The 21,213-nt window shown below is 36.3% G+C and overlaps 1 protein-coding gene across 6 annotated transcripts in view; it reads right to left on the reverse strand.

Annotated features, from left to right (window-relative positions):
• Window positions 1–21,213, reverse strand: part of WDR11 (WD repeat domain 11) — a 172,284-nt gene that overhangs the window by 24,914 nt on the left and 126,157 nt on the right. For 3 of the 6 annotated variants that reach the window (XM_068951571.1, XM_068951570.1, XM_068951567.1), the window contains 8 exons: window positions 19,643–19,816; window positions 16,753–16,939; window positions 12,806–12,971; window positions 11,540–11,654; window positions 10,221–10,416; window positions 8,279–8,382; window positions 6,930–7,109; window positions 4,982–5,066 (listed from right to left, as the gene is read on the reverse strand). In XM_068951571.1, coding sequence (XP_068807672.1) covers window positions 4,982–5,066; window positions 6,930–7,109; window positions 8,279–8,382; window positions 10,221–10,416; window positions 11,540–11,654; window positions 12,806–12,971; window positions 16,753–16,939; window positions 19,643–19,814 — 1,205 coding nt within the window. In that variant the 5' untranslated portion in view covers window positions 19,815–19,816. The remainder of the gene's footprint in view (window positions 1–4,981; window positions 5,067–6,929; window positions 7,110–8,278; window positions 8,383–10,220; window positions 10,417–11,539; window positions 11,655–12,805; window positions 12,972–16,752; window positions 16,940–19,642; window positions 19,817–21,213) is intronic. The other 3 variants (XM_068951572.1, XM_068951568.1, XM_068951569.1) reach the window with 3 other exon arrangements.

Consider the following 21,213-nt stretch of genomic DNA (forward strand, 5'->3'; position numbering starts at 1 on the left):
GGACTAAAAGCACAGCTTTGAGGAAATCAGTGACTTGCCAGGTGGGAAGAACTATGACATAACTCAGATCTGCCAAGACATAAAAAAAAAGTTCATGTGGCTAGCAGGGAAGGGAGACCCGTACCTTTCACTCCGGAGCGAGGAGAGTTGTAAAAATCACAGTCTGTTTTGCAATATAATACGTGAAACATAAAACAAGCAAATAACAGTATGATTTACTGTCACTAGATTCATCTTATGTTTTATTAAATTCAGAAGTTGCAAAGTTTCCTAAATGCAATTTAGATGGTGGAAACAAAAAGCATTCCTGTAACATTTTACACATACAAATTATATCCCTATTTATCTTGACTTTTTTAGTTCAAGCTATTAAAAGTGGGAAGCTTTACTCCTAAATCCTCAAGAAAAGCTCAAAACTTAGGACCTAGTCCTCTTCACAACAGGACTTGTTAAAGTTCTGCCAATAACTTCAATGGAAATGAAAAGCATTCAATTATTAATTGTAATATTACAAGAACAACTAAAAACAAATCTATCATTGTATGCAATGTGTGATGTTCCAGATCTGTAAATGATCATGAATATAGGCAGCATTCTGAAATGGATGAAACAGCAATTCTGACACCTTTCTAATTTCTACCTATTATTCTGTTACGTTTTTTCTAGAAACAGTACAGAATAACTGTAATGTATTGCTATTCCTAGCAGTTATTTTGTGTTCTCTTCCAAATAGCTGAAGCATTTCCTAGACTTCATTCATCAGCTCAGATTTAACACGAGAAGTGCTGTTTCTTTGCTGCCACCTGGCCACTTGTCAATACCAATGGAGATCTATAGAATCCCAGGACACTCATAATCAGAAAGACATCTTTGCTAGTCTGCTTGCACCTGAAACCGTTCATCTTTTTTTATTGTCATACACATAAACTAAGGAATCTGAAGAAAGTATTTATTCACTGAATTAATGCAGACAGTGGTTCAAGGTTTAATGAAGGAAACAAGTAATGGCTTCCCTATTGCAGTATTTCCATTATGCAAAGTTTCCTCCTAAGAGATATCTTTATCTGCTACAAGTAAAGGTTTCATTCAGCTAGCTTGGCAGAGTAGATCTATTCTTTTAAAATATAAAAATCTGAGATTTTATACATACAACTTGACTCAATCACTTTAGTAAGAATGGAAATTAAACAGTATTTTAAAGAAAATTAAAAGCTGAATTATACCATCAGAAAATGCTTTCAATCTCAAATTTAATTATTGCAAAAGTATTTTGCTTGTATTTCAAAAAAATCTGCATGGTTTGCACATCCAAATGTGAACGTCAGCAATAGAACAAACGTTTTTCCTTTTTAAGAAGACAAAGGTTAAGAAAGAAACCACAGTAAGTGCTGAATACAGTAAGTCTTAGCTAACAAAAAAAAAATCCCCCCATTTCAGCTGCAAAGCTTAGAAGTCATTATCAACAATGGCTTCCCCTTCTCAACAAGTTTGGCCTCTTTCATAAGAATTTGAAGATGGACGGATTCTATTTTTATGAAAAGCTACAACTGCAATTCATAGTATAGTATTTTGGGGTTAATTGTGCAATAGGTATCACAGCAGCTTATTAATTTCAGATACATGCATATTTTAACTACAGGTAGCAATCAATGTTTGTAAGTATTTGAGACGACAGTATGCTACTGACATAATTAAAGATAAACTTTCTAATTTGTAATTTTTTAATTTTTCTAAAGAGGTGGACCTGATTTTGCAAATTTCACCATACAAAAGCAGTATCTTTACAATCATACTTGATAGTCAATGTATAACACGCTAATTCTGCACGTTCAGAGCCCTCCTATCAAAAAGCCCTAACAGAGATCAAGCTTTGACTTGTAACTGTCCAACATGGCCTATGAACAATTCAGACAGACACCTTTAGAAATCTGAGGACTTTCTTATTGGCATCAAGCACCTGAATAAAACACCAGAGCGATACTTCATAGCATCAGACACCATGTCAGTATATTTAAGAGTTTAACAACTGCTATACAGCATCCGATTTAAAGTAAATCTAGTCCATGTCCTATATGACTTGGTGGCCACCAGCAAATGCTTAAGGGAAGAGCCTCATTACCTGGGCAAACAATGTTCCTTCCTCTGGTCTACCCATCTAGCTTCTGATAAGCATCAATCTAGAAACCTCCTGAGTTGCAGAGATGTTAAAAAGCCACTGAGACACCCACCAATGATTCACACTTCCAGTGTCCTCTTGAACTCGTTTATACTTTCTGCTTCCACAACCTCCTGTATCGATGACTTGAGAATTCAACTCTGAATACACAGAATGTCACTGCAATGCTCCTTGCACTTGCCAGGCAATGCATAATTTACAAATATACAGAAATAAGAAAGGTACACTAAATTCTGTATGGCAGAACTGGCAGATATTTTTCAGTCATCATTCTCTTAAGTGAGAAAGAGTTTTTGTTTTGTTTTGTTTTGTTTTTTTTAAGGAGTTTGCAAGGCAGTTTCCCAAAGAGAAGTCAGCCTAAACTTGACTGCTAAAACATGGATGTTGGGTAGTAATTCTCTAGCAAGACTTCAAGTTTTGCCTGAAGGCCATACAGATTCTAGTTACAGTCGGTGAGTTCTTCAGCTTAAAAATTAAAATTGTTGCCACCTTGAACTTGCTGGGCATCAGCAAAAAACTAAGCAGATTGTTCCAGTTAGAAAACAGGAAAGGTAGTAGAATTAGTTATTTCATAGTTGTTCTAATTACCCTTAATAATAAAAATGAACTCCATTTCTCTGTATCCTAAAGGAACAAAGAAACCACTGATCTGCCACTCATACCTTATTTCAGCCAGCACACATTCCAAAATCTCCTTCTAGTTTTTCCGTCTCACTCATGCTCCTAGCAGTAGTCTGACTTTTTCTTCAGCGTGCTGTGAAGCACTTCTGTGGTCTCTTTCCTCTGTCTCCCAATCAAAAACCAAACTAAACTCAATTTACCCGCATAGCTCGTACTCATGAGTAACCGTAAGTTTTCATTTTGTCACCAATCACTATTTAGCTATTCCATTATTTGTTTAGTACTGTCTTAAATGCAGGACAGAGAATCACTTCTTTCCTCCTAATCACAATACAGCTCCACAAAGTTTAAAAAAAAAGTCACAATTAATAGCACCTAGACAATTCAGTGTGCATTACGTTAGCATAGGTGATATGTAAAGGACAGCTGTCTGAGTTGTAGGGTTCAAAGACCTGAGTTTTATTACACTCTGCTCTTAAACTATAGGGCACTGAAAACTGCTGGCATTTAGCTACAGCTCCAGGGTATTAACCACTACATTTTAAATACATATTAAAATAATGCTGTTCCCTGCAGGTATAGTATGAAAACTGAATCCAACATTTTGGAGGTAAAGAAAGAATTCCCACTGAAAGAAAAACTGTTGCGCTCTATAAATATTAATTAAAAAAATTATCATGCATTATTCCACAATGTTTAAAGCATTCCCTTGAACTTGCCAGAATTATGCAGAAAGTCATCCAGACCACTAAAAGCTGAATTGAGAAACTAAATAAATCTTTAGAAGATTTGCTCAGATGACTGATTTTAACTATGAGCGTTAAACAAAATTCATAATCCTTTTAATTCTGTTCTGAAAATACCATCTATGCAAGGACAGTTCCTGGAAAGTCAATGTACTGTTAAAGCTGTTCAACTGTTGCACAACCTTTGCAAAGTAGAAAGCCCAAACTAACTGTATTTCCAATAATGTATATAATCTAAACCAAATAAAAGATGAAGAAATATTTTTCCAAGTATATTTCAGATGTGTCCCAATCTTCAGAAAACTTTTTTAATCCTATCTGCAAAATGTTAGCAGTGGTTTGAAAAAATATTTTTAATCACATCAGTGCAGTGTTAGCAGTGGTGTTAATTTTGAATGCTACAGTCACAGGAATGAAAAATAAAGCAAGATTCAGTATCCCCTTGGGCTGCATGAGAGAACATACAAAGAGAAAACATCTTTTAAGTAGTGAGTCACACAAAACTAGAGTGAAACTCAAATGCTTTAGAATAGAAAGGGAAATTCTGTTCTTTCACTGCCTATCAATCACACCACAAACGCAACTATACTAACATAATTTAGGGGGTATATTCAAAGTATATATAGATAATGAACTCTCTTAAACCTATCCATTCTGAGATACCCATATTTTTCTTATGTTTTTGAGAATGAACGGTAAAATGAGAAACTGAACCTGAATAAGGCTTCATGCCATGACTCTAATATAAATCTGTACTACTATTACTACTAAAACCATTTTATTTCCTATGCTCAAATCAGTCCAGAAGTATGTATCCAGCAAGCAACATCTTTGGTATCTTTGCCATATAGTTATGCCATTGTGTACACACTTAGAAATACACAGTATAAGAGCTTTAAAACTTACTGTGCTCCATATTTAGGATGGCTAAATGTTGAGTCATGTATTGGGTCTTTAAAATCTTTTTAAAATATCTTTGAATTCAGCTAGGGGGAGAAATGTCTCAAGTTTCAGCCTCACATGAAGATAGGAAACACACTGATGTACAAAACAGAATTGCATGTAAGGGTAAAATGTGCAAGTAATGACCGTTACATAAATAAGACACCGTAATAAACTTTCTTGTGTTAAAAATATTTCTTTGTACTATAATGTCCTAAAGAAACTGAAAATAGCCGACATACATCTTAGACCAGCCTGCACAGATACAAATCAAGTATTTATATTTCAATGTAATTTTCACTCTAGTTTTGATAGTGATTTACTGCTTATATGCAGCAAATATATTACTCGTTAAGGCAGACTACTCAACAATTTTCTTAAGCAATTTTCTTAAGTGTGATTACCGAAGAAACAAGACACCCACACTGCTTGTGGCTTGTACTTTAAATTTAATTTCCATTTCCCAAAAGGATTATAGTATGAATTAAAATCTTACTTGACTTCACAGGAATGGATGCTTATCTCTTTGTGTAAGAGTCCACTTGTAAGATTGAACACCAAGACAGAGCCATTGCTTGTACCTACAAAAAGAGATTTTTGAAAATATACAGACCAGCTTTATTCTTCTCTTTCATATTTGAGTGAAAATGCAAGATTTACAGCTATTACTCTTTTTAAACTCTTTAACTATTACATACGTTATATATTACGCAATTTTAGAAAAGGTATTTTGATTTCTACCCTTTAATTCCCAAATATTATACCCTCTAAGGCTCTCTGCAGCCAGCCAAATCAGTTTGGGTCAAGACATCTTCCTGAACCTATCTGTGGGGTCTGCAGAAAATCTGTTGATTCTTGGTTCATTTTCAGCATGTACCCAATCACGGGAGAAAGGACTGTTTTTATTTTGATTACTCAAGGAAGAGTATTAACTGTTTTCATCAATAATCCCAGGGGAGAATCATGAGTAAATTCTACCAGATTATTAAAGCAATTCTGCTTTCTCATCCCTGAAATAATGACCTCTTTCAAATTACAAAAACAATAAATGAGTAGCTGTTAGCTACAAGTAGATCAAAAATTTTGGGGAATACTGAAATTATAATTTTCTAATAGATGCTGGGAAGACTTACGGTTCTTCCATTTTTTTCTTATCAACTTTATTAAATGCAGCAATGGAACCCCAAAGAGTCATTCAGGTACCTCAAGCGTAGAATGCTGCACACCTTGCTGTAAATGCTCTCTGTACCTACTATTAGCTTCTTAATCTTTGTATTTCGCCTGTTCTGACAGCAACAGCTAAAACTTTTATTAGATTGAAAGCTACGTTTTAGTAGCATCATTTCAAGTAATGGCCGCTTGCCTACATTTTAGAGCGCAACTACTGACGGTACACTGGGCTAAGTTGTAACAGAAGTATTATGAGAACTGCATGTGTACATATACACATTAGTACATACTCATTACTGGAGTTACAACCTCTTCATCAGTTTCTGTGTAACATTTACCTTTATTTCTCTCCCTCCAAAAACCTGTGCCACATCCAGAAGACTCTATAGCACAGGCAACCTTAAGACTAACAAGCAATCTCCATGTCTGACTTCTGACTGGCACACTCTCTGGAGACAGGGTTAGAAGTGAAGTATTGGGACTAAAACTGCAGCATGCAGTATTGTAACCTAGAGGGCAGCCAAGGATCAACTGATATCTTAGATATGCTTAATCACGCTTGAACAACCCGCATCAGGAGGAGAGGTGATTCTACAACCTACTACAAATTTTAATTTACAGCATCTGTGTTTCTACTGTTCCACTTTTCTAACTGACTGCACAGAGAGACACCAGTCAGTGTGGATAGGGAGTGAAATCCCTGATATGGTTTCAAAGAGCTTCCCAGAAAGATAATATTTAACAATTTAAATAGGGCCAACTCAGCCTTTAAAAAATCAGTTGCTCAATGACAGCCACTGAAATATCTAGATGAGTTTTACTATATTTGTGATAAGACAAAATCGCTTCATTTAGGAAAAAAATTACATGCTTAAAGTATATTTTTTAGGTACTCAGATCAAGTGTATAGTCTATTTCATTTTCTTATTCTAGGAAAGCAATGCTGCAGAATTGCATATTTATCGATGGTTACAATGAAGAGAGAGCAGCACGGAAAACAGTGAGCATAACAACGGACCAAACTTACAGCAGATGGTGGGATAAATATGAAGTGGCTAGCATAATGCAATTTTTCAGGCCACATTTCAGGCCATGAGCTCGAGGCAGGAAAAAAAAAGAATCCAAAGACTATCTTGCCAACTAATACAAGGGTCACTATCTGGGATTAGTTACATAGGATCAAACAACAGAAATTTTGTTTTAGCAACCGTACTTGTATTTAATCAGGAATATATAACTTTCGGAGCAATCAATAAACTATTCAAGATACCTACCAACAGCAAGGAGTGGCTCATATTGTTTAATGTTTTTTGTTGTAAGAGGTGGGCACATACGGATAGCAAACGGAGGCAAAGGAAGTCCTGAAAGAAGTCCAGTCAGCAGAAATTTGAGGTGCACTTCTTGCAGAAAAGAACTTTTTGACTGTTCTTCCCCAGCAACTGTGCCTTGCCCTGCTTTAAAATTAAAGCTGCTGTGAGTATCACATAGAAAGTCATCAGATACAGGAGTTAAAAAATAAGGACTGCAAATAACCTAACATATAAAGTAGCAGTGTTCAATTAAAGAGGCGTTCCCTCTTGTTGAACTAGGTACGATGAAATTCTTTGGAACACCACTTCAGCTAGTGATTTCTCCAGTTTTAACCTTCATTTCCAAAGCCAAAAAGGAAAAAAAGGAAATGTAAAATAACAAAGTGCAATTTTTTCAGTATTCTTCCAGCATCCAAGGGTAGTTTCTATTTGTTTCCTCTCCACCTTTTTTTTCTAAGTAACAAAAATTTTAAAATTATTAGAACAATTCAAAAACATATGTAGATATAACTTCAAGCAGTAAAACTGAGCAGCCTACTGCTAGAAATTAAGAGTGACATCTGCTCAGCTGACACACTAAAGATGGGCAAAAATAAAAATATAATCTCACTACTGTATGCCTTCTGCAGTCAGTGGTACCAGTTCAAGCGATACATGATACAAATTAACAATATTTATAACGTGAATAGCTACAGAAACTGCAGATAAGAGAAAAATCATTTCATCTTTCAACAGTGGAGATTAAGCATAAGAGAACATCCCATGTTGGTAAGAGATGTCTGCACCAGCAATATAGACAACTTTTACCAACAGCAAATCCAAGCCTGTACCTTGGCACCTCCGAGGAACACCAGACACTTTCCCAAAAAAAAAATTATAATAATAATCGATTTCAGTATATAAAGATAATTATCTGTATGGAAATTCTTTATGGAACACTTTTCAGTACTGAAGTGTTAGCTGCTATCTAGCTTTCACAAAGGCATGGGATACATCAGTTAAATTGTCTTCATCCATTTAAGATGAGTTTGAAAAAATGAAGGAATGTGTTTTCTGGCCAAATTCCAATTTAAATTACATTTTTCTCTTAGAGTAAGTGAACTCTGAGCAATGGTCCTCAGTAAAAAAAGCCTTAAAGTTTAACCAATAATTTCTTTAGCAAACAGGAATTATATTTCTTTTATTTTGTAATTAGTACAAAAATTACATAGAAAATAAGTCTAACACATGCAGTTCTCAAGTAAATTAAGAGGTGCCATGATTCAGAAATCCTAGAAACCAGTAATAATAGTATTAGTGTAAGAAATTCTTACCTATCATGCTGTCTAATGAAAGGTCTGGAATTTTATTTTGGAATGCTCCTATAGGAATCCCACAGAATGAAACTGGGGAATACAAAGGTGATGCACTTGAACTGCTGCAAAAGAAAAGAAAACAAGTTCCTAGGGCAAATTGACTCAGGTCCTCAATTTCAGGTTTTCCCCATGTTCTTCTTTTGGCATTCCCATTACTTACTACTTGCAAAACCATTTTGAAAAGATTATTTTCAACATCAGCTTCCATGAACAACTCTACCATGAAAAGACATACACAGTTCTGAACCATTTTCATCTTACTTGCAAGGATTTTTGCAAGTAACTCTTATTATACATGGAAAAATAGATGTACGTCTCTTGTTCAGAAGTGCACCCAAGCATTAAAATCTTTTACGCATATTTTTTATTAATATTTACAGCTTCATTAATGAATACACCTAAAGAGCAATCAGAAATATTTAGACATTTAAGAACACCAATTCCAAAAGTTCTACTCAGAAGAGGACTTCCTATATAGGATCCAGATAATGACGCCCAACACCGAAGCAATGCATTTCACATAAATAGAGGAAACACAATTGCCTTTGCGTATGCAAAGATACAACAGAAACTTATCTTATTATCTGTGTTTATATTCTTGTCTGGTATCTATGCACCAGTTTTTGGGCTATTTTCTCCTAGTGACTGCAGCTGGGGTTCCAGCTGAAAGGGACTCAAACAGCCCCTGCAGCCTTGACAATAAACCTACTGGACTAAGGACAGGCCTATGGGATCACCACAGACCAAGAACTGCACCTAGCTATACACAAAAATTCAGTTTAAGGCACATAGAAAGCCTTTCTCCTTAAATTCTCACTTTAACAGCTTTAGTGTTCAAATTTTAAGAAAGACTGGATCAAATCCAGCAAAAGCAAGAGCCAAAGGAAGACGACCCCTAAAAATCCCTTAAAAATTCTGTGCCAACTAGAAATATTCTTTACTTTTCAGTACAACCCAAACATCTTCTAGGTAATCTTCTAGGCCCAGTAGTTCTTATATTTTTCCATTATTGCTGGTTATATAATCATGGCAAAAATCAATGTTTTGCAAACATACCTAAAGAGTCCAAGGAACAAAATCCAGCAACATACAGATCACAAACAGCACTCTTGGATATGCATCACAAAGAATCCAGCTAACAGTACTTTCGGGAACACCAACAATAAAAATGTTGCATCACTGATGAGCAACAAAAGAAGCTACGTAGAAAATCTGGTTTTTCTGACATTTAAAAGTGTACCAAGACTTTTATCTTTCTTCTGTGCCAGTAAGCAATTTATTTTATTCCATAGTCAAAGGCTTACTGCAGTCAAATAACCTTAATACACTGAATGTTCAAAGAATTAAACTATTTCACATAGCACTTTTAGAGACTGCGCAAAATCTAAAACACTAAACGTTTTGCATTTGTTATTTGTTTACACTACCACATTCCAGCTACCTGCCCTGTAGCCTTATTTTGCTCTGTGTCAAACTCATGGGAATCTAGTAGAGTTTCTTTTTCCTACTAAAAATGTAGTAATTTCCAGACTAATTTTGCAGGCTGCCTTTTGTATGACTGAAACTGATCAATCAATTTTCCTGCGGAAAATTATATAGTCTGAAGAAAGATAAATAAGAAGGAAATGTTCCCTGAAAATATTGTGAATATTCCTTCTATCTTTTGCTTCCTTATGCCATCCACTTAGGAAGGGATTATTTTTAAAGGGGTAAGAGTAAATACTAATCCCTTTGGATGATGTATTTTATCTTCCTTTGATACATATGTACAGCACATGCCACACACTGCCATACACACAAGCACAACACCCACAGTTACTTTTAGAACATAATTTAAAAATAAGCGCCTCTTGTAAACGTAGCTGATGAAAGCTCTGATGAGAAAAATAAATCCCATTACCTGTTCCGCAAATTTCTGCCAGAAACATTGGATTTTAATTCCCAGACCATTACCCTGCCATCGCTGACTATGAGAGCTGCAGAGTTCTCATTCACTGGGCAGCACACCATACTGAATGGACGAACTGTTTTTGTTACTCTAATTGCATCACACTGACTTCTTAAATCATAAATCAGCTCCTGAACTGGGTCGGGATCTGTAACGTCAATGTGCCACATGAGACAAACAATTAGAACAGAAAACACATAAGGAGATCAATCAAGAGAGGCGAACGGTTAGAACGACTGAGATCTCGGCTGAAATCCCCAGGCTTCCTGTGAACTCTCTGGGGGGGAAAAGAGAAGACTCAGAGACTAGATACTGCTGATTTTGCTGTATTCAGTGCATTGCTCTGAAAAGTCCTCCAAAGTGCAATTCTGTCTTTAAAGTGGCTTCTTCCACTTGGATCTTGCAAAATCTAAAAAGTCACTGTTTTACATCTGGACAGAAACTGCATCTTCTCTCCACAATTCAAAACTCATTTCACTTGCTGGTAAAAACTGGAAGCAAGTAATGCTGTAGCTCACTAAAAAAATGCCAAATTACCAACCTCATTAAAAAATCTAGTAAAAAGAAATCGTTTATTCTCACAATGGATTTGACATTTACAGAACTACTGAATATAATGTAATTATAATATATAGTATAATTATATTTAATATGCAATAATATATAACATACTATTATTATTATATATTGTTAATATAGAACATATAATATGTATTATACAATATATAATATAATAATAATATAATTATATTTAATATAATATTTTGTAAAAAATTTGAAAGTTTAATAGTTTAAAACTTAATGTATATTTAGGCCAATGGAAAGTAGTTCCAAAATCAACTCTTCAGATCAAACGACTTCCAAAAACCTGTGTGGCTGTCAGTAAAACAAATTGTTTTCCTAAAGATAAAAAGAACAAACTAAGGACCTTTTATCTAAATTTTTCTTGTATATCTGATTGCTAAGCCATCTCGCAATTAAAATTGTATCTTCAGTAACGAAAGGATTTTCAGGGTATTCATATCTTATTTTGCATTACACATCAGGGAACCCAAAAACAATATTGGGAAAATGTAGTATACCTCCAATGAATTTACTTAAGAGAAAAAAAAAAAAAAACACCCACTGGAAGAGCTGTAATTCACCACCCTGCACAAGGCATGACAGCTGATGCCTTCAAACCTGAAATAACAGGTCTGAACAATGGTGCTGAAGTAGTTGCTGAAATGCCTCAAAGTTCATCTCTGGCCGTTTGCTGAGAACAAACTTACCGGGCTCTTCACCTGCGGTTCCAGTTACACAGCAGCTAGATCTGCGAACTCTTAAAGTTATACAACCATTTTCGTGTAGGCAAAATAACCCATCACGCTGAAAGCAAGGAATTACCTGTGTAAACAGATATCATATCATATTTGGTTAGCAAAATTAAACCCTTTGCCCAGTACACCTGTAAATGAACATGACGCTTACACAACAGTCACTAGGAACTTTACCACTAAGGCATTACTTTAACGAATTTGCTGAGCTGCGTTACTGGTGACTAACGTAAACTTAACAAAAACTGATGCAAAAGGAATCAGCGTCAAGAAAGAGTAAAAAAACGCAACAAACAAAATCCCAGGAAACAGCTGCATGTCACCTATTTTTAAGAAGAAAAAATTCAGCTAGATATTTTGTCTCAGGTTATTGAAGCAAATTTTCTTAATCTTGTCCCCAAAACTAATTAAGTAGTAAAATGCGCTATGGTTATTTGTGGAAAAAAGTACAGCCGTTCATAACTTTGGAGACTGTACTTCATTGCTCAAAACACATTCAAGCATTCATGAAACATACAAAAATTTAGTGAGTTCGCCACAACGGTTTTTTAAATGAACCTGAAGACTTCTATAACCAATTCACTGAAAATAAACTAGCCAATGAGCTCACAGAGTCACTATGGGAATTGTGAACCACGTTATGTAAACAAGATTTGAGAATCTCTTCTTCAAAAGATGACCAGTATGTCTGAAATTTATTTGAAGAATCAACAGATTACGGTAATGATACCAATATAGATGGATGGTTTTGAGGAATTCAGTGAGTTGGGTTTTTTTTCTAACATCCACATTCTCATAAATATACTTTAGTTATGATTTTTTAAACCTTTTTTCGATACGAGAATTCATGATTCCTAGAAAATAAAGATGCTTCAGTAACAGACTAGACTTAAGTTACTTGATCAGGCAAAGGCACATGCTCAGAGAACCTGTATTAACTCGTATATAGAAAGCTTAACTGCCAGAAAGTGAAATGTCCTCTTTCCACAGCACTGTTTCCACGCTGGTAACTTTTTTAACACCACAAAATGAGATGGAATTGCTGCAGACATCAGAAAACTAAATTAAACAACGTCTCAGAGGCCATTTCCCTCCCCTAGTGAGTTTACTACTTTTCTTCTTCTAGTACTAATCAAAACACAACTGTCAGTGGATCATGAACTTACAGCTGATCTTGACAGTCCATTACAACAACAAAAACCAAAGAGAGATTTTTATTACCTGTAGGAAAGGCACACCCGTTCTTTCAATTGCAATCACACCCACTGTCTGATTCACTTCCAAGTCAAGAATCAAAATTTCTCTGGGATAGAGTAACAACATGTAATTTCTTTTGGAAGGCAAGTATGACAACTGAAGACAATCGTTGAGTGTAACAGATTCAGCGCTGTAACATATCAAAGACAAATTTTAAGTAACCCCAAAATGAAGAATGCCTTTAATCAGTTTCTCTATTCACAACTACTTTGAGTTATAAATAAAATTAATAGTATTAATTTTCCTGTAGAACTGCTTATTTTGACTGCTAAGGGAACTTCAGAAATCCATTTAATTGCTACAGTACTGCAAAGCACCACTGACCTTCAAAATACACAGTTGACTCTTGTTTAAATAAGATTATAGAGTAATTTTTAAAATAATACATGATTCAAATGAAACAAGTATAATTCTTACACATCTCAAGTACAGAGCAATTCAGTTATGAACGGTGATAACTACCATGGTATTTACTGATATTTGTGGGAAAGTACCCTTACACATACTACTTAATTCAATTTTTATATTATTATACATATAACTTTATTTTGAAATGAACTGTACTAGCCTAAAATATCAATCTTCCATATCAGAGGAAGTAATAAAACCAGGAATATAATACACCATTTTGTTGACTGTAACACTATTAAGTCAGACGCAATGCAATTTTAACAGGCAAGAGGCTGCAAGGTAAAGAGGGTCGTCAGGCACATGTAATCCAATGAACGGTATGTAAGTCACACTGAAGTCATCCTTATACTGTGCTCTGTTTTGAAGCATCCCTTTTGAAGGGTTTTGTTTGTTTGTTTTGTTTGTTTTTAATCTCCTCATTCTACCACATGCTAAATCCTCCCCTTATAAGCCTCTTACAGCTCGCTCCTTGTTTCACGAGTATGAGTCAACTTATGTTTGCAATCACTTTCCTGACAATCTCCTGTTCCTCTTTTCTCAAAGTTTCCTTAAAACAACGTAAAGCCAGACAAATCACTGCTGCTACAATTATTCCTCCCTTTTTCCCATTCTACCCTTTGCGCTGTTTTGGAGGAAAAAGCGGGGAGAAAGAGAGATTACTATCATACCCTTAGCAACATTCACACACAATTTAAAATGCAATCAGAAGAATGCAGAAAAATGCACTGTTGATTTGTTTGCATTTGTTGATTTGCTGTTATTATTACTGAATATACATAAGGTTGCAGCAGCATATGTACTATCTCGATATTTGGAAATCAGGTGTTCTATCTGATGCAGTACAATTCAGGCATAATAGAACACAAAAAAATAGGACAATGACCTTTAACTTAACATGAAAATCACAATTTCTTCAATGATTACAGAATGACATGTCAAGTCTTCTTACTCTGTTCGCAATTTAAACAGCTTATTAAAACGGAGCATAAATTTCAAATATGCACCAAACTTTGTTAAGTGCTGACTGACAATACAGTCTGATTATTTTGTTCTCACAGTCACTGGTTCGAGAAATACTTTTAGTACATAAATGGAAAGTGCAAAAGGAAAAGAACCATACTGCAGAAGAAGAGGTCTAGATAATTTCTAAAAAACCCTCAAACTTGTAAGAAATTTAGTTTTAAAAAGTTATAAAATACACACAGTACATCTGTTTAAATTCTAATTTTATTTATATTATACTAAATTGAAAAAGTCTATTACTGCAATATCACACACACCGTCAGGGTGACAGAACTCTTCTCAGGCACCACCACTAATTTTCAGTTCTCCTACTACATCCCTTCTCATTCCACTACTGAAAAAAATTCTTTTAGCCCCTTTTCATTCCCCCCTCACAAAAGATGTTTTACATCTGAATTTGCATCTGCATGAAAGTGTTAGCTAAGGGAGAGCGTTATGTCATCCACTTATGCAAAGCACGCTGCGATGATACGGCCCTCTTCAATGAACGGAACTGGAAGAACGGCTGTCAAGAGTATGCCCTTATATAACAGCCTTGCTTCTCCTAAAGCTTAACACTTGAACTTGAAACCAAACAAGGAGAAAGAACATCTTCTACGTCCCTTTCTTCTTTTTCTTATACCAATGTGGCTCCACGAACTTGGACTAGGCCACAACAATGACTGGAAGGCAAGATGAACACCGTTCTGCATGGTTAGAACCTGAGAGAAGAATAAGCAGTCCTCCACTCTGCAAGATCAGAAACATACTGTATGAACAGAACTTTTCTTCTAAATCTATTACTTCACTTTAAATGAGTCGCACTCTAACTACAATCTGAAACAAGCACGATGCACAATTTGGTAAGTTTTCTCATCCAAATCAGACAAAAGGTTCCATTCTAAAGGTATGCTCCATTTCAAATAAAACGAAACTAAAACTATTCAAAACAGGGGAAGTAATCATGTACGACAGGTACCTTCTGAGCAAGTTTTGTAAGAAACACTTGGAAAAAAAGCAGGCATTTGTGGTTCTTGGGTTCAGCTGACATGTGATATAATACAAATGATGCACTTTTAAATTCTCAGCTACATTGTGTACACAGGACTAAATATCAAATAACATGAAACATGAAAGACAAACTGGTTTATTCACTGCCTTCAGTGTCAATACAAATGGAGATTTTTCCTAGTTGTCTTGTACCTCTCCTTTTCAATTTCACTTCTTTGAGAATTGAGCTTCTTCTTGCCCTTCCATACTGCCACTAAGCATGAAAGGTGTCCACAGTAGTAGCCTACAAGGTTTCCTACTTTTTAGTGTCTATAGGTGGAGCTCTGACTGCAAATAAGGGTTCCCTCTATTCTCTCCCATAAATGCCCTACATCACCATTTTCCATTTCCCTTAATCTTAGGCCCATAACCTCCAGAACTCTGTCTTTGTAAGAATCTCTAAGTTTTCCGTTTCCTTCTCACTCATGGAAGATCACATTACACTTTATGGGGGTCCCCATCTATGAGCATATACAAAGCTTCTCTCTAAATTAAGCTTTTAGTACCCCTATACATAGTTGTTTTCATTCCAATTTCCATATTGTAACTGCCTCTATTAAGTCAATAGCCACTTAACATCCCCAAGCATTTAACAAGGTTAGGGCCATATAACAGCATTAAATTATATAATCAGTTAGTTCTGTCACTTAAATACAACTGTGGGAGCATCTGAACTTTCAGCTCTGCTATTTATAGATCATTGCTCCTTGCTTTTGACCATTCTTCATTCTCCTAATTTTCACTAAAAATCAACAGAAGTCTGCCCCTGGATGCTAAGAGCATTCCTGCAAACTTTGGAATTAATTGAATGCCATTTTTAAAAATTATCAAGATTAAACACAAACAGACAAATAACAGCAGCACCATTAGCAATCTGCAGTTTCAGCCAATGAGAGTAAAAACTGCCTTTTTAATCAGAACATATGCAGCAATTCAGTGATGTCAAAAGAGAATAAAATACAATTCCTTCATTAAAGGCTCTATTGTCTTTACAGGGTAATGACAGATTTTGCAAACAAAAGTACATTTGTCTATATTATAAATAAACATGATTAAAAAAATCACATACAGGGCAGATCCGTTGAGTGCACAAGGAGTACAGTCACTTTTTAAAATTCAAGGTGCATTTAAAAATGGATCCTCCTTATATAAGGAACCATTTTTCGAAACAAAAATCAACTGAACCTCAGTTAAGAAACCAAAGTTAAAGGAAGATAATGCACCATTAACTTATGATGTCCTCAGATGTTCTTTAGTTTCAATGCCATAAAGATGAAGAACAGAAACACTACCATATGGATCAAATATATATAACAACAGTTTCTTTATTCTCTGTCTACTACTCCAATGTGATCTTTTACAAATTATCTTGTACTATTTAATCTAACAATATCTACAGAATACATAGGTATAAAAAAATTATCTGAGAAAAAATATTTGTAACCTACCTTGGTTTTTCATTACTGATTAAAATTTTTACTTTATCAAGGGCTTTTTTGGCCCCTGTAGCAGCAGCCAGCTTGTTGTGAGAAGGACTGGAATGGGGACTGGAAATGTAGACCTTCTTCCCTGAGCTAGCAGGGGCTTTGGAAGGAGAGAAGTCGGAGATGAATACTATTCCTTCACTGGTGAGCACTGTACCAAGAAAAACAGTTTTTATTATACCAAAACGCAATCTGCAATTTTATCGTGGTGTTTTACTTTAATGCAATTTTGGTGGGGAGAAATGATAATAGCTTTAATAATAGTCTATTAGACGGAAAACTCTTAATTCCAGCTAACAGGCACCTTCTAATGAAAGGGTAGCAGATGGTCTGTTACAATTCATTAAAATCTACAAAACTCCATTTTTCAAAACTAAGTATATACTAAAAAAATACTGTGAGATTACTGGCAGAAACCTTTTGCTCGTCCTTGTGTATTTGTTCCATACAGAGAATCTCTATCATCAACTATTCTTCATTAAGCTTCACAGTGCAAACTGGAAGCTGGGTTACCAACACTGGCTATATTACCATTTCTGTTCTCATGCAGAGCATTGCTCAAAGAATAATTAATATCATTAACTCGCATTACTCACGTGGCAGCATAAAGATTGAGTTAAGCTGTAAAGATATAGCTAAAGTTTTTCTAAGCATTTATGAACAAAACGTCTTTTCCAGTTTGAATGGTACAGCAGTTAAAAAAGACAAATATAAAGGCTTGATACTGCATCTTATCTCATTACAGGTCAGGAGTGATTAAGCTAAATTAAAGAATAAAATGGTCATTTCCATTATTTCTCCTTACTTTGTTTCTGCTACAATGTGAGTAAAGCTGCACTGCATTTCCCTCGGCATGTGAATTGCTTCTGAAACTGATGATAACATTGTGTTCCTTTAAAAAAAAAAAAATCCTTTCTGTTGAAGATGCCATTCATTCCTGGTCTAGTGTTATCTAACCAGATTTTCTTCCTCAGCATCCAAGCCTTCTCTAGCTTTTTATGGCAGTTTAATAGGGCTTTCTGTACTTGGCTTCCTCCAGCTCCCTCTTCACATGCTTTCCACCTTCATGAAAATCTCAAAACATTTCTTTTCAGACCTCTGTCTTGTCTTCCCTACCTAGGTTCACTTTTCCCCTCACACTACAGCATATTTCAATTCAACATGAATGAAAGACCCCCCTTTCTTTGCCATGAGAATTCTTCCTGGTTATTCTCTCTAATCCATTACTTTAATCTCAATATCTTTCATTTAACTAACACATTTTTCTTGGTCACACACCAGCCTCACCTCCATCCCTGGAAAGGTGATGGAACAGCTCATCCTGGAGGTCATCACTAAGCATATAGGCATATGGAGGATAAGGTAGGAGTAGTCAGCATAGATTCACCAAAGGGAAATCATGCTTGACCAATCTGATAGCCTTCTATGACGGAATGACTGGCTGGGTAGATGAGGGCAGAGAAGTGGATGTTGTCTACCTGGACTTCAGCAAGGCTTTGGACACTCCCATCACATCCTTGTAGGTAAACTTAGGAAGTGTGGGCTAGATGAGTGGACAGTGAGGTGGATTGAGAATGGCTGGATAGCAGAGCTCAGAGGGTTGTCGTGAATGGCACAGAGTCAAGTTGGAGGCCTGTAGCTAGTGGTGCCCCCCAGGGGTCAGTACTGGGTCCAGTATTGTATAACTTAGTCATCAGTGACCTGGAGGAAGGGACAGAGTGCACCCTCAGCAAGTTTGCAGATGATACTGAACTGGGAGGAGTGGCTGACACACCAGAAGACTGTGCTGCCATTCAGAGGGACCTGGACAGGCTGGAGAGCTGGGCGGAGAGGAACCTCCTGAAGTTCAACAAAGGCAAGTGCAGGGTCCTGCACCTAGGGAGGAATAACCCCATGCACCAGCACAGGCTGGGGGCTGCCCTGCTGGAAAGCAACTCTGCGGAGAAGGACCTGGGAGTGCCGGTGGACAACAGGTAGACCATGAGCCAACAATGGGCAGATGGGCAGCACGAGCCCTTGTGGCCAAGAAGGCCAACGGGATCCTGGGGTGCAAGTGTGTTATTAGCAGGTCGAGGGAGGTGATCCTCCCCCTCTACTCAGCCCTGGGGAGGCCTCACCTGAAGTACTGTGTCCAGTTCTGGGCTCCCCAGTACAAGAGAGACATGGAGCTCCTGGAGGGAGTCAAGCTGCGGGGCTACTATGATGACGAAGGGACTGGAGCATCTCTCCTATGAGGAAAGCCTGAGGAAGCTGGGCCTGTTCAGCCTGGAGAAGAGAAGACTGAGGGGGGATCTGATCAATGTGTATAAGGATCTGAAGGGAGGGTGTCAGGAGGATGGGGCCAGACTCTTCTCCGTGGTGCCCAGAGATAGGATGAGAGGCAACAGGCAGAAACTGAACCACAAGAAGTTCTCTCTGAACATGAGGAAAAACTTCCTTACTGCGAGCGTGACAGAGCACTGGAAGAGGTTGCCCAGAGAGGTTGTGGAGTCTCCTTCCCTGGAGATATTCAAAACCTGCCTGGACACAATCCTGGGAAACATGCTCTAGAGGACCCTGCTTGAGCAAGGAGGTTGGACTAGATGATCTCCAGAGGTCCCTTCCAACCTCAACCATTCCGTGATTCTGTGATTCAGGTCACATCAAGCTCTTGCAAGCTCTCTGGCTATATTTCTTAAAGTGCGTGAATTTCTCCTCCCCTTAAACTTCATCTCTAGCTTGAACTGATGGTACTAACGTTAAGAATCTGTGATTCTGGATAACATCATACAGGTATTTTTTTTTTTTTATTTCTGCCAGTTCAAATTAACCTACTGTACTTAAAAAGTCCTTTCTTACTATTTTATAAACTTACAAGCTAAGTGTGATGGATCAAAGGGGTCAAATGAAAAAGACAGAATATTTTCTGCATAACTTTTCTTCCAGAGTTTTGTGCCTGTATCTGCATTCCACAATACAATATAGTTAGGTGGATGAACTGCAAGTAGTAGATCTCTAGAAGCATCTTGATTCCACAACCATTGCATGTCTGTCAAGAGAATGAATGAAAGACAGTCAGCTTTGAAATTAATTTTCAAAAAAAATTTTTGATCTATTTTAAAATTATTCTTTTTCTGCAACATCTTGTCTTGAAAGCAATAAACATCGACTTATTAGGAACATCATGTTTCCATTTCTTGATTCCAAAAAATAAATTCCTTTCGCTCCCTGAATTTACATTTGTAACAAGTAACAACGTAGTGGATTATCCATGTCAACACACATGCACACAACCCACATCTCAGCTGAAGGATTCAACTCTTTTCAGGCAGGAAATTTCTATATGAAACAACATACTAGTATGCAGAACCATCACAGTCTCACAATGAACAGAACCATACAACATCCTAAATTAACATTTAAAAACTAAAATGGTGCCAGGATTAGACCTGGAAGCAAATGTATTTTATGCTTCAAATAATTTCAACAGAGTTCTAAAGTAAAATGAAAGCAACTGTACTACACTCTCAAAAATATAAGTACAATGCTTAAGTGATAAGGTTTGTCTGAAGAGAGAAGCTTGCAGACTATTACTGCTTGACATCACTTAACAAATATTTAAGATACAGCTATCTGAGGTTATTTTCTATCTGAGCTATATCATTCAGAAGATCCAGAGATAGCTATGCTGGCAAAACTGTCTTGAAACATGTAAATCCTTTTTCACTTGGAGATCGTCAAGTATGCAGCCCCATACTACAAATTATTAGTTCACCTTAGCACCTCTATATTCGGCACATTCTGTTTTTAGTCTACACCTAAAACATTTTAGCACTTCTAAATAGTCATGTTTACAGCCTGACAGTACACATGGGTAACCAAAAGAGAAAGGTGTAATAAGAGAGGGGCGCTCAGATGCTCTCTGAAAACATCCGTGTTTCTCTCTTCCCATACCCTTTTTGCAATTTCCATTTAGATTTACTTGCCAGACGAGAATAAATCTCTATTGCTTGAACATCCTGGACAGTGTGTTCCAATCAGGACAAGTAAAAATAAAGCAGGGAAAGGGAAGAAAGGCAGAAATGACTGCCAAAAAAGCTGCCAATAAATCTAAAATTTTGCAAAATACATAAAACTATAGAAATAGAAAACGAATTTAGTTAAGATAAAAAAAAGACCGGAAATGATAATTGTACTGAAATGTCTTTGATCGGAAACACAGGATGCAAATAACAAAACTTTCAATTTCTCTTTCAGTTAAATTTAAATTTTATAGCTTCTGTTAACAGATCGCACCAATTTTTTCACATGCCATGTATAATAAAGTTAACATCAGCATGTTACAAAAATGCATATAAATCATTCGTATGACATATTAATCATTTTTGAGATGTTTCTAAGTTGATGAGAAGAAACAATTATTCAAACTTTCATAGATGATGGCTT

Source organism: Struthio camelus, chromosome 7 (assembly GCF_040807025.1).
Source record: "Struthio camelus isolate bStrCam1 chromosome 7, bStrCam1.hap1, whole genome shotgun sequence".
NCBI classification, from domain to species: Eukaryota; Metazoa; Chordata; class Aves; order Struthioniformes; family Struthionidae; genus Struthio; species Struthio camelus.